The sequence below is a fragment of the Electrophorus electricus genome, chromosome 12 (genome assembly GCF_041902795.1).
Source record: "Electrophorus electricus isolate QZ-2024a chromosome 12, ASM4190279v1, whole genome shotgun sequence".
Taxonomy (NCBI): Eukaryota; Metazoa; Chordata; class Actinopteri; order Gymnotiformes; family Gymnotidae; genus Electrophorus; species Electrophorus electricus.
The window spans coordinates 252,501-265,571 of NC_137508.1; the positions used below are offsets into that span (position 1 = coordinate 252,501).

Below are 13,071 nucleotides of genomic sequence, written 5' to 3' on the forward strand. Positions count from 1 at the left end.
TTATACTTTTTGATATTTAAAACATACTGCGCGCCGTATATTGCTTTCCCATAAAATCACAACAAAGTCCTGTATTTCAACATTTACAGCGTTTTGATGTATTTTAACAAATCCACAGAATGTTCTCCAGTGCTCCAGTTTTGTTTAAAAAAATAATAAAAATAAAAAAAAACTTTAACCCCTACTTATGACAACGGTCGTTTTAAAATTGCGCATAAGCGGGTTTAATAATAGCAGAAGCTGTCCAAATTTTATCATGTGAAGTTTATTGCATTTGGTGTTGCAATATGAATGTAATATTGCCATAATAATTACTTAATACTGTAGTTGGCTTTATTTTGATCTTACTATCTGAGTATTAATTTTAAAAAATGTGATATTAAAATGTTACAAGCATATGGAGAAATTAAGGTAATATCGAGTGTGTACAGATATTAATTCTCAGAAATTACACTCTGTTAAGGTTTATTTAGAAGGGTTCGATCGTAAATGTCTAATAGAGAGACTGTTAGCCATAAACGCGCTGCCAGTGACAACGCGACAGCAACGAAAGTCTTCACAGGTTTGATCGCCAAATCTGTCCACTGTAACGTGTAAAAAGGACAGTGAAACAAACTTGTAAATAAAATAATCGAAGAGACATTCGTTATGGGTTTTATCGTGGCTTTTAAACATTTTTGGCGATCACAATCAAAGTGAAACATTCCTCTGCAAATGCAACATTGTCATAAACCTGTAGAAATTTCCGTAATATTACAGAAACATTAACTAAAACGTCAACTGAAATGAACGCTACTTAGAGAAGAGTAGCCTTGTGTTTATTGTTTTGGAAACTGGAGGATGGTCGCATGTTAATGACTCATTAGTCTTGTATATTTATTGCTGTACCTACTGTCGGTAACTGTGTAAGAGTTCGTTCTCTGGTTTCAAGGATCACTTTCAAAAGCATTATGAGAAACGGGATAGAGCAAGTTTGTTGTGATGTCATACTCCTGCGCATCTGCTGGTCTGTGCTATAAATAGCCTATCACATCAGAACTAAAAAGATGAAAGTTGGAGAAAAAATATTTCCCTAAGAACCTGTACAAGCAGTTACGGAGCTACAAACTAGACGTAAAAAGACTGCGCGGGGTAGTTCAAGGCCGGTGCGAGTTAGACTATAAGGCCACCAAACTAACCAATGAATGATTAGTCTACCCCGAGCCTCAGACAGGTAATGTAAGTGTAACGTTTTGACTGCACATCCTCGGTGTTTCCACTGGGTGCTCCGCTTTAGACAGTCAAGCATTAACGCCAAATAGTTTTTTTTATCTTTATATTTGTGCAATGTTTACAGCACTTCCAGTCAAAGCAAGGCTTTATACCGTACAGTGAGTCCAGTTCGTACACCGTCCTGTGAAAACTGGTATTCATATTAGTGGGATCATCGGATGTAATTAAAGCTAGTAATAGCAGATTAGATTAGTAATTGCAGATTAGAGGGTTAGGGTCAGTAGGGTTATTTGATAGGAGACCGTTTTAAATGACGGACAATTATTGAGCATCACTCGTAGAAAAGCATAGGTTTTACATTTCTCTTTGACACCGCTTTTACACTTCTCTCTCTCTCTCTCGCTCTCTCTCAGTCTATCTATCCATCTCCATCTCGCTTTCTCAAAGTTCAAAATTCAAAGAGGCTTTATTGTCATTTCAACTATATACAAGTACACAGCAAAAACAAGACAATTTCTCACTCTCCTCTCATATATATATATATATATATATATATATATATATATATATGTGTGTGTGTGTGTGTGTGTGTGTGTGTGTGTGTGTGTGTGTCAGTATTTTGAAACTATATAGACTGCGCTCTAGACCCGTTTTTGACTCTATGATGACCCGACGCAGGAAGGACCGTGATTGGATCGTTTTCCTAGTCCATAAGCGTTGCATTGTAGTTAATGTTGCCCCTCAAACGAGCTCTCTCAGCACGATCTTAAATAAGCAGGTCAGAAGGTTCCCTCTGCAGCCAAGCATACTTATTGGGACATACTAAGAGGTCGAATTAATAATCATTTCAATTATTTCGATATGCGGAAATAGATATATGGGAACTGGCAGATATATTTTGCGTTTACACTAGGCGCTGGGTTTTTTTTGCGTCAGTACCCAAACTTGGGAATGTTATATATTTGATACTTGTGCACACCTTTTAAACTTGAGCCGTTTTGGATTTCACCGCTTGATAGAAGAACAAATGTGTACCCGTGCTGTGCCGCAGTAAACCTTTACACCGAAATAACACAGGAAACCAAAAAGGTTATTAAAAGTTTCTGTGCCTGCACTGTTTGGCGAAATACGTTTTTCCTCATTTAATTTAACCTAATTGTCCACCGTTAAATGTAAAACATTGGGTGCATTTAAATTGGCAGTGTAAAATTAATAAAGAGCTGCAGCCGTAATGAGGGAGGGTGTGCGCTCGCGCGGGTAGGGTCCTGTCTTTTTGAGGCTCGGCTGAGGGAGAAAGGGCGCCAAATTTGTTTGCAGCGGATCAAGGCTCACCGCCTTCACTGCACTTTCTTTATCTTAATTCCAACTTGAAAAGATATAATTATCTAGTTTGAACAGGACGGCTATCAAATCCTTCTTTAGGCAGGGTAGGGAACAGCTCGAGTGGGTTGTGGGCTCTGAGCCGCTCGGTGTTGCTGGAGATAGGAGTAATGGAGTTGTGGAGTCCGGAGATACAAAGGGCATTAACCTCATTAGCATGAAACCTTTTCTTCTAACTATTGTGGGACCCTTTCAGCCTTCTAATCCCTCTATTTCAAAGCTTGGTTTGTAATAAAGCTTTTAGGGGGTTTTCAAAGCTAATGGTATTCTCTGAAGATTTTTTTTATTGCCGTTAGAGTCCATAGGCCGTTTTACAAACCTCCTTCCATAGTGCGTATGTATAGACCTTTGCAATACATGTCGGAAATTTCGTATTTATCTGATTTTTATGATGTACAGGATAAATGTTTGCCCTAATAAAAAATTGTACGACGCATGGCCTAAAATATCATGTAAAAATATGATGTTATTAGTCCATCATTATTAGGTTACAGCGGTTGGGCGTTACCGTCTGGGTTTGTTCCACTTACTGGATGGGAAATTTTGTTTTCTTTGTGCAAAAATCATTAAAGTGGTTTATTTTATAGCTGCCCTGATTTCTGAAGCTGTGGTGACACTCGCTACGCTTCCCAGCTCTGCCTGCCGAGAACACGATTTAAAACAAAGCTCCTATTTTGCGGCACATTGCAACCTTCCCTTATCGCCTTGTGAGGGGTAGTCAGATTGTACTAAATTATGTCCAACCAGGCCCCTTGGATCCACGGATTAACAGATTAAAGTGGACCACTGGGCACTGCGTCCCTCTCCCCCATATTACTCGTATGATAATTGCCTAAACTGATTTGCACTTTCACAAAAGCTCGCGGGACTCTTTGTAGCATGAACAGACCAGGCGCTGCTTCTCCATCAATGGAAATAAACTGATTAATGCCGTCTATCAGACTGAGAGGCAAATGAGGCAGGGAAAAAACAAGCACTTCGCCGTAAAAAATAAAAGCTCGAAACTGGTAACAGCATTCTTTTTGTGTTACTTTTTAACCGCTCGATTTCGCTCTTACACGAGGAACAGCTTCAGATAACACAACCGGTGAACACCGTATACCCCTCCTGTTTGCGTTGCTAGCCATAAATGACTCCAGTCAGGGAGTCCACTCAAACGACACGCAACTGTGCACTTTTGCTCTAAAATAGTGTTGTGACTGTCAGAACAATAATTTCCAAATCTAATGTAAAAACCGCACGCCGAGGGAACAATATCAATTTGTGCTGACAAATCGTGAGTCCTCTGGTTTTATTCTGAGCAACAAGATAAAACTTTATTGACAAAATATTGACAATTATATACTTCTTGGAAGTATATTTTGTGTTAAAATTGTAGCAAACTTAACACAAACACAAAATTATTTACATTCTGGTAAAAGAGAATTTAACAGAAACATTAGCTTTTAGTATCTCTGTACATGGAATACGCTCAGTGCTTGAAGTTTCACTGCCTAGGCGGCACTTCTTGCATTAGTCCTTCCTGGCAGCTCTTTAAATGAGGGGTGAGTCCCGATATGCTCGCACCACACATATGGAAAAAGGTAAAGCTTAACTGTCAAGGAATGTCAATATTATTTTTCATTGTATGTTTTCGTGGTGAACTTTTATAAAGCTTGAAAATGTTTGTTTTCATTTAGATTTTTTTACTTATTTAAAAACACTATAACGCAGCACTGCTACTTCGTATTGTTTTCACAACCACTTGAACACGATAATTATAAATTCAAAGACTGCACACTGTCGTAAAAAATGGAAGAAGCACATAACATTTTTCAGGTTAAAAAATAGAATCGAAACAAAAAAACTTTGCAAGAAGGTCAAATTAAATCACCTATCAAAAATTCATTGCTCTACCATGCGATTCAAGTTTTACAAAAACAGCTGTATATTTTGGTATCTTGGAGTGGAACGTTCATGTTTTGCAAAAAATAAAAAAAAAATAAATAGTAGAATTCTTAGAAGTGCAAATGTCCTACGCGCATGAGAGTTATGGTTTTATAGGGGGTTCGTGGGTGATGAGTTGGTGCGGGGGTGGGTGAACATGTAATACCTGTCAATCATCTTGCCTTGGCAACGTGAAAAGTATTGACAGTTCCCTTGTCGGGACAGCAATGCCACCAATAGGATTTCTCACCCTCAGGCTGCCGAACTCCGAAGAATCGAAACGTGACATTGGCTCTACCCTCACTCTCTTTCTCTCTGTCCGTGCACACCATCCTTTTCCGTGTCATCCTTCAAGCCACGCTGTTGTCCTGGGTTCAAACACTTCAAGTCTTTTAATCGTCTGAGGTGACGTCAATTTCCTCGGGGCTGCCTTGTTTCGTGGCCAGTCTCCATCGGTTTACGTGATGCGTCCCTTTCTTTTTCTGCTGTGAATCTGAACCCTCCTCCTCGAGTTTCTGGCGTTTAAACTTCGTTCTTCGATTCTGAAACCAAACTTTTACCTGTTAAGAAGATGAGGGAAAATAAATAACACGAAACTACAAACCTCTGAAAAATTCTGTGTAGTTTTTAAGTCGGTTCCTAAATAAAACAGCAATACAAAGCGCGCTGGCCTCTCAAGTAGTATCAGTGACGGGCCTGAAAGCTGAATAGCCTTATACAGAATAGCCGCAAGGCATCTCACAGTCAATCTATCCGAGTGAGGAAATAGTCTTCTTTCGATTCAGCCATCTCTTTCTCTGTGCTCCATAACAACATATATGTTGTAAAATTGTTGGGAAAATGTAACAAGAATCTCAGAATAAGGTGTCAGCGCACAGTCGCACGCAAACTGGTTTCAGCTGTAGAGTGCGTTTCTTAAAGCACAGCTGACATGTCAGCCATACGACAAAATATTTACAGTGTAAGTGGAATCACAAAATAATTGTCAAAAAATGCTAAAAGAAAAAAAGCAATAACCACGAGCGAGATGCCGCATAACCAGTAATACAAAGCCAATGTGAATGAGCCATTGTCCTGAGCCGATTGCACACATAGGTTTTAATCCCACATTTATGGTGTTACATAAAATCTTAGAAAACTTTTCTATTACCCCAAAATGTACTGCGCTCACATATTTGCCCGTAGCCCAATTCGTCACATTTTATCTTTCATATTATCCATAAAGCGCACAGTCGACAACCTGGCACGTGAGGTGCATTTAACGTGCTTTCAGGTGCTAATTGAAGCATTGAAGTGGCTCGTGGTTCATTTCTCTCTCGTGCACTCTGAAAGCGTCGTTTATAAAGGGGACCGCTGCTGACACGGGGACAATAGACCCCGACCGGCCACGAGCGACACGCACAAATGCGATCTTAAATATGGCGAGTGAAAGTCATCGAATCCGCCTCTTTCTTTTAAGTACCCTTTTAAACCGTTTAACTGGTTAATTGCCAGACATTTTCTATAAAGAGCGTCATCGTGAGGCGGAATCATTCGATCTCCTCGAAATCGAGGTTACAGTCATCGAGGATTAATCCCAAATCCTTTAGCCCACGGGACATTTCTACGTGTCAGCATCCCATATCTTACACCTTAAAACCTTAACGTAGAGACAAAGGCAATGTGTATCTCTTTACCCAGAAAAGTAATAATAATAATATATATATATATATATATATATATATATATATATATATATATATATATATATATATATATATATATATATATATATATATATATATATATTGAATACCTGTGGGTATATGCTTGAGCGTAATGCATTCACAGTTACCACATAATTTACTTTTTTCCACATAATTTACTTATACATTTGACTGAATTAATAAACATCACGTCAAAATGCACTTTTCAATATTTTTCAAAGATAGACATAATGGAAGTGCGCAAAGGTGCCCCATTTTAAATGTTATAGATAAAAATGTCTACGTACTTTTAGATTCATTACATCAAGCGAGAAACCTTTTACTGAATTTATGACATTGAGACGTCTTTTGTAAAAAAAAAAAAAAAAAAAAAAAAAAAAAAAAAAGAAAAGAAAAAGAAAAGAAAAGAAAAGAAAAACGTACATCCAGCATATTTACCGACATCTTATTTTTATTAATGTACAAGTAAGTGTTGGTTCTACTTTAATTGCAGGCCTTTATACTGATCAGTTATACCATCCGTTATTAAAACATAAATTAAAAATCAGCGCATGTAGGCGCACTATGTCATGCATTTTTAACTTTAGGCAAACAGGTATTTTCTTACCTGAGTTTCTGTAAGGCTAAGGCTGTGAGCCAGTTGTTTTCGTTCCGCACCGACGACATAATGATTTTTTTCGAAAGCGTGCTCGAGCCGTAGCAGCTGTGAAGGCGAGAATGCCGTTCGAATTCTTTTAGGCTTTCTCGCGAGGGCATTGTGCAAAAGAAAGCTCTCCGGACTCGTTTCGTTTCCTGCACACAAGAAGAAAAAAGGACGATCATTACCATCGAGTCTCTTTTTTCGCTATTTCTCAAACTGTCATCACTATTATTCCACTTCAGCGCTTGGTTCTCACAGTGCGAATCCAGATCTAGAACAGGAATCCTATTACGCTATTATGGTCTAGGCAGAACCATCAGAAGTAGCGTAATTAGTCAGTAGTTTGATGGGTATAACACACTTCTAACAGGATCTAAATAACAATACAACAGTTCAGTTAAAACGATATTTTAGGTCGTTTTTATTTAATTGAAGCACAAGTGACATTCAACAAATATTTTGTGAGTTATTGTAAAACAAATTGCCATGCAACCCCTATGTTTGGTGCCCCATGCTAACATGCTACACCGGGCTACGATCACAGTAGCACTGCGACATGCCAGCGCTAACTCTGTCGTGTCCTGTACAGTAGCTATAGGTGGAAAATCTAATGTTGGTTTTCATACTCCGTTTATCAACTTTCGTAACTACTTAAACAGTGTGTCTAAATATATGATATATCAAGCAATGAATTAGACTATACGTCTTAGTGATAATTCAGTAACATATACCAGTTCCCATCGTGGACATCGTGGAATAAAATTATATTCGTTTTCAAGAAAATATTATTCTGCATGGAAGAACAGTGTATTGCTGAAAGCCCTCTCTGGGTAGCCCATAGGCCTCGCGCGCACCGCTGTCGCGAGCCTTAACCTTTCTCAAACAAACTCCAGTTCTCGACCTCGATTGTTCAGTTAAAAAAAAAATTACATTTTGGAAGAAGTGAAAAGGTTATTATGTGGACTAAACATGAACTGTGCATAACTCAGTTTAATTTCGCTGTCTAGTTTAATGATAATTTATTTCCCTCCAGATAACTATTTTGAATTGCACATAGTCCCATTTATATATCAAATTAAACGAGACTCATTTAACGATTCTAACTTTTCATTGTGTTATTTTAAAACTATAAAGTAGCTTTATAAAGCCTGACGCAGTGTGTTTGTTTGTTTTTTTTTTTCAAAACAGAGCTTTTTACCCATGTAACAGCAATAGCAAAATGTTTAAATTTCTACTCTGGAACAAGAGGGACAAAGAGCGTACAAATCACTTGAGTTTAGCTAATATAGTTGCTTCAGAGAGGATCTAATATCGAAGATTGGAAAGACGACATTTAAAAGAATACATTCTTTTATTTTTCGACAATATTTACTCGATTCAGTCCATTATTGGGCTATGTTCACACGTCATTCCAAAATGTAAAAGTATTACATTTTTCATGGGCGCTGCATTGTCACTATATTAAGGCTGAGTCGTTTTTCTGTCCTAGAGATAACGTAGCTTCCTTAAAACAGGAAAATAGTAAGAATAACCGCTGGATGAAACTATGATTGCAACTTACCTTGAAATCTGTGTCCCAAATATCTGTATCTATGTATTAACCAGGGGTAGAATGTGGAAGGGTCCCTTTGCTGACTGGTGAAGAGAGGGTGCGGACTGTGCGAGGAGAGGGGGTGAGCGGCTAGCCCGTGTGGAGGAGGAACTGGATGCACTGGCACGGCGGAGTTGGGGGGATGCGAAACTGCCTCAGCGAACACCAAGTCCGGGTTTGAGTAGACGCCCCTGCCGCTGGAATGAAAACCGTTCAAAAATGGATTCATCTGGCTTGAGTTTGCATAGCTGAGAGCGGCTGGCCGTATGGGCTCCTCGGATCTCGACGCTGGCAAAGGATTATCCTTCGCGACCAAAGATTCTATAGTAAAACACCTCTTCGGTGTGGGCTGAAACATGGTTTACCAGTGAAGATTCTCCAGTTAAAGTGAAACAGATTCACGCGCTGCCGCTCAGAAATACTCCACACCCCGGACCAAAGTTAACTCAGCAATAAATAAGTTAGCGATCGAAGAAGAAAAGATGTCTTAAAATCTTTCGAAGACACACAGATACATCGTGATAGACGTGGTCGACTTCTCCAGACAATCCATGGATGTGATCGGCTCCTCACCAGTTGTGCGATTTGTTAGTTCATGAGCCTAATTAGCGCCTGAGTCACATAAACAGCGTGCTCTGAAGCCTGTAATGGCTTAGTGATTGGTCGTTGCTGCTTGCCTTAAGGTTGAGGGAAGAGTCTTTAAGTGCGTCAATACGAACGAGTACGGAGAGGCGGATTCAAGCAAAACGGAACGGATTCGCCCAGACCCAGAGATGTGGAGCAATTTACATACGCAGCTGATCCCGTTGAGAGAATCGAGGTACTTCAGCATGTATTTCTGTCCACAAGCAGGGCCTAAGGACGCTTTTGGCTGGTTTTAACGGGGTTTTGTGCGTTTCAGTGCACAAAGGCAGTGACTTTGTGAAGTTCACCATGATTTGTGACTGAGTGATAATATTTCACTTTTTTAATGAATGCTGTACAGGTGTACAGTGCAAACAATGCCACCTGATACGGTTTAGTAGAATGTTGTTTTGTTTACTTAAAATAACAACAGTTCCGAATTTATCTAATTGCTTCTTTTTTTTTTTTTTTACTTTTCTTCGTCGTGAGTCCAGTTGACCCAGGCTTTGTCTATCCGCGTTTTCATTTTTTCCGATGGGTATGTGATTAGTTTAGGAGTGAGAGTCCTCTCTCTCTCTATTGGCCAGGAGACAGGGATGAAGCTTATTAGACACAGACAATATTTTCAGCTCTGTTTGTTGGTCGCGTGACGACAAGAGGCCATTACGTACTAACCACTCATTAAATTACCTAGACTCAGTCACATTACCGGTTATTAACGTCCATACGCCATTTCCAAAAATTAAGGTATGCTCATTATCCCAAAAGAGTCTCTTGGGTATAAAATGTGCATAAAACTATGTGATGTTTTAATGAAACGGCATTACCCCGTGTTTTCTTTTCGGGTTTTTTGAGGTACAATCTGATTTATACAAACATAATTGCGTCAGCTATTTATTTTTGTATTGAATCATCATTTAAAATGAAACGTTTAAACTCATAAGCTTCATTAATTTTTATTTTTTACCTAGAATGGCGCGAATGCTTAAACTACGCAAATATCATAAGGTGACGAGAGTGGACAGTGAAAATATGCATTATGAAGAAATTACGTCTCCAAATAATATTTTTTTCTCAACTCTTCACACCTACTAATATAATTTAACCAGTAAATCACATAGTATTTTTCACACAATGATTAAGAAACGATGGATAGTATTAACCGGTGATCATTTAATCGAAGATTTAATATTGTACACAGAAAATAATTTATTTTTCAGTGGCCATAAACTTTTTTCTAAGGAGTGTCTATGTGAACCCTAATAAAGGACCGCTGATATTTGAGGCCTATTATTATTATTGTTGTTTTTGTTGTTGTTGTTGGTGGTGGTGGTAGTAGTGGAAGTTTACATCTCGGCCAATAATTCAATTCATTTGGCTCTGTGCAATTTGTTTTTTTATATTTTATTTTTTAATTATGTATATACATTCATCCTACTGCAAATTCTCTAAAGTATTATAGCATGATTTATATTCTCCTGCAGATTCACTAAAGTGTTATAGCATGATTTATGCCCAAAGGGCACTGAACTTCACCTTTAGGTGACTGCCGCCGATAAATGTGTCGGTTATTGTATGTGCGTCAAATGTTATTTTCCTCATTCAGACAATCTGATCATAGTCGTAAGGTTCGTTTTATTCGCAATTCACCTTTAGTCTACTACCTGGTCAAGTGCAAAAACAACGTTTTACTTTGTGTTGCTAATATGTTAACTCGCAACTTCGTGTTGCGAATACGAAGTAGGTAGAAGACTAAGTTTAAGTTAATTCATTTTGACAATACTTTTACTGTTAAATGCATGCATAATAATAATAATAATAATAAGAAGAAGAAGAAGAAGAAGAAGAAGAAGAAGAAGAATAACATTATTATTATTATTATTATTATTATTATTATGATTTATTATTACTATTATTATTATTAGTTGTAGTAGTATTGCAAATTGTTATGACGTTCGTAAACAGAATTTCATAGAGCAGTTTCCTCACTACAATAATCAACAATAGGCTAATTAAGACCAATTTTTTTAAAGTACTGTAGTGTAGAACTAGCAATGTGCGTGATTTATGCTGAACTGTGTTAAGCAGGATTCAGTGGCATTTGGTATTTGAGATATAAAAGATCTACTGCTCGTTCTGTAAGTGGGGTCAGGCTGCTGTTGGACACAAGACTAAAAGTATGAGGATACGGCGCCACCTATCGACATCCTCATGAAGTGGATGTGCACCCTTTGAGGCGCAGACGGCACAGCAAAAGTACAGATTGCCATAGTTTATTTAAAAAAAAAAACACCAATTCTATTGTTCCCATCTTTATTCTATATTACATTATTACATTACATTACATTTCAATTATACCAGTTCCATTGACCTTTTAACTCTCCACTATCGGCCTCCGGTGGACATGGCATGAATCTGCACAACATTGAGGAATAAAAGAGAAGAATGCCGTTTACATCGCGTCTGGCCTTACCTGCAATTACTCACGCGACTCTTTTCGTTACACACGCGGAACAAGCAGCCCACGCTAACTTTTAGACACGCATATACTACATAACTTTGAATATAGTTCATTTTCTTTTATGAAATCCCTAAACCTTCAGTTTCTGATATTTTGCGTAAGCGAGATTCTTACAGATTTAAGACCGTATTTCATAATAAAATTTGATCAGAATAATAATCTATACTCGAAGGCATCAACATTTAGGACTTAATTAACTGAAATGCTGCAAACGCTATTAATGACGTTCCATTCTGTTTGTAGGACAGGCGTGCGAACGCCGAGACCGAGTGGAACGGATTGTACAATGAAACGGATTATTTTGTCATAAACAAAGAAACAAACAAACTCACAAATACCTTTGGAGGAGAAAAAGACTAAAACGAGTATCCATTTCATTTGGGGCGCAACGCTTCGAATTACCAAACATCCCTCTAAGGGATGAATGAATAAAATCTATAACAAATAAAATGTATTTGTTCTTTTGTGTTCATGTTCATTACCATGCACTAAGCACTCATATCATGAACCTCAGATAGGACAAAAGAATAAATGATATGTTAAACTATGGTTAGTGTAAGACTGATTATAATTTAAGATATTGTTAGTGTATGGACGTTGCGAATATGCAGTGTTCTACAATCAGAGATAAAATGTTCGAAGAACGCATGTAAGGCCTTTTCGAAAAACAACATCTGCACGATCCTCGTATCTGTTTGTTACAACCCTGTATGTGCGAGCGCACGCGTGTGTGATAGAGAACTTTATTACATTCATTTTAAAATACACAAAAGCCATTTTTACAAGTTTTGTTCATTCACGTATTCACTTACTCCAGTGAAATTCGTGCTCAGGTACGTGGGGTCAGAGTGCGTAAAGTGAACAAATGTTTGTATTTATATTTTAGTGTGATTTGATTATTGAATGATATAAATATTCTTAAATTATTTAAACAAAGTTATAATCTAGACTACGAAAACTACAGAGCAGTCAAACCATTATTCCGTGTGTGAGGTTAAGACGACGAAACTGTCGATGGCGGCGACGCTGTCTATGAAGGTAAAAAGCATAACTGCATAACTGTGTAACACGTGCAACTTCGCGTCTCGGTCAGCGCACGTGGTTTCTTTAGCAGAAGTATTATGGTAAGCACGTGCTACATTTCCACGACCTAGCGGCTATTGCTCATTTTCATTTAAAGAAAGTTCAAGCACACTAAAAAATTTATTACCGTCATAGAATGGAAGTTGCGGATGGTTTTAAAGAGGGCGCGATGAGTTCACAGGCGAGCGATTGGGGACTTTAGAGGCTGCAGAAGCTAGTTTAGTTGACTCCGTTTTCTAATATTCTTGTGAAAAAAAACTACAGTGGGGTGGTCATGCTAGTAATACAAATGATTTGAACTTGCCCTCACAGTGCGACCGAAGCATTTCAGGTGTAGACCAGCATCCCTGATATTCTGTTCGTTATTCAATTAACATCTCAAAAATAA

The 13,071-nt window shown here is 38.1% G+C and overlaps 1 protein-coding gene across 1 annotated transcript; it reads right to left on the reverse strand.

The window, feature by feature from the left end:
• Positions 1-3,573: 3,573 nt before the first annotated feature.
• emx2 (empty spiracles homeobox 2) lies at positions 3,574-10,306 on the reverse strand. Its single transcript, XM_027023753.3, has 3 exons — positions 8,426-10,306; positions 6,832-7,016; positions 3,574-5,078 (listed from the first exon to the last, which is right to left on the reverse strand). Exons 1-3 carry the CDS (start codon positions 8,811-8,813, stop codon positions 4,911-4,913), a joined length of 741 nt encoding a protein of 246 aa, XP_026879554.1. The 5' UTR covers positions 8,814-10,306; the 3' UTR covers positions 3,574-4,910.
• Between the last annotated feature and the right edge of the window lie 2,765 nt (positions 10,307-13,071).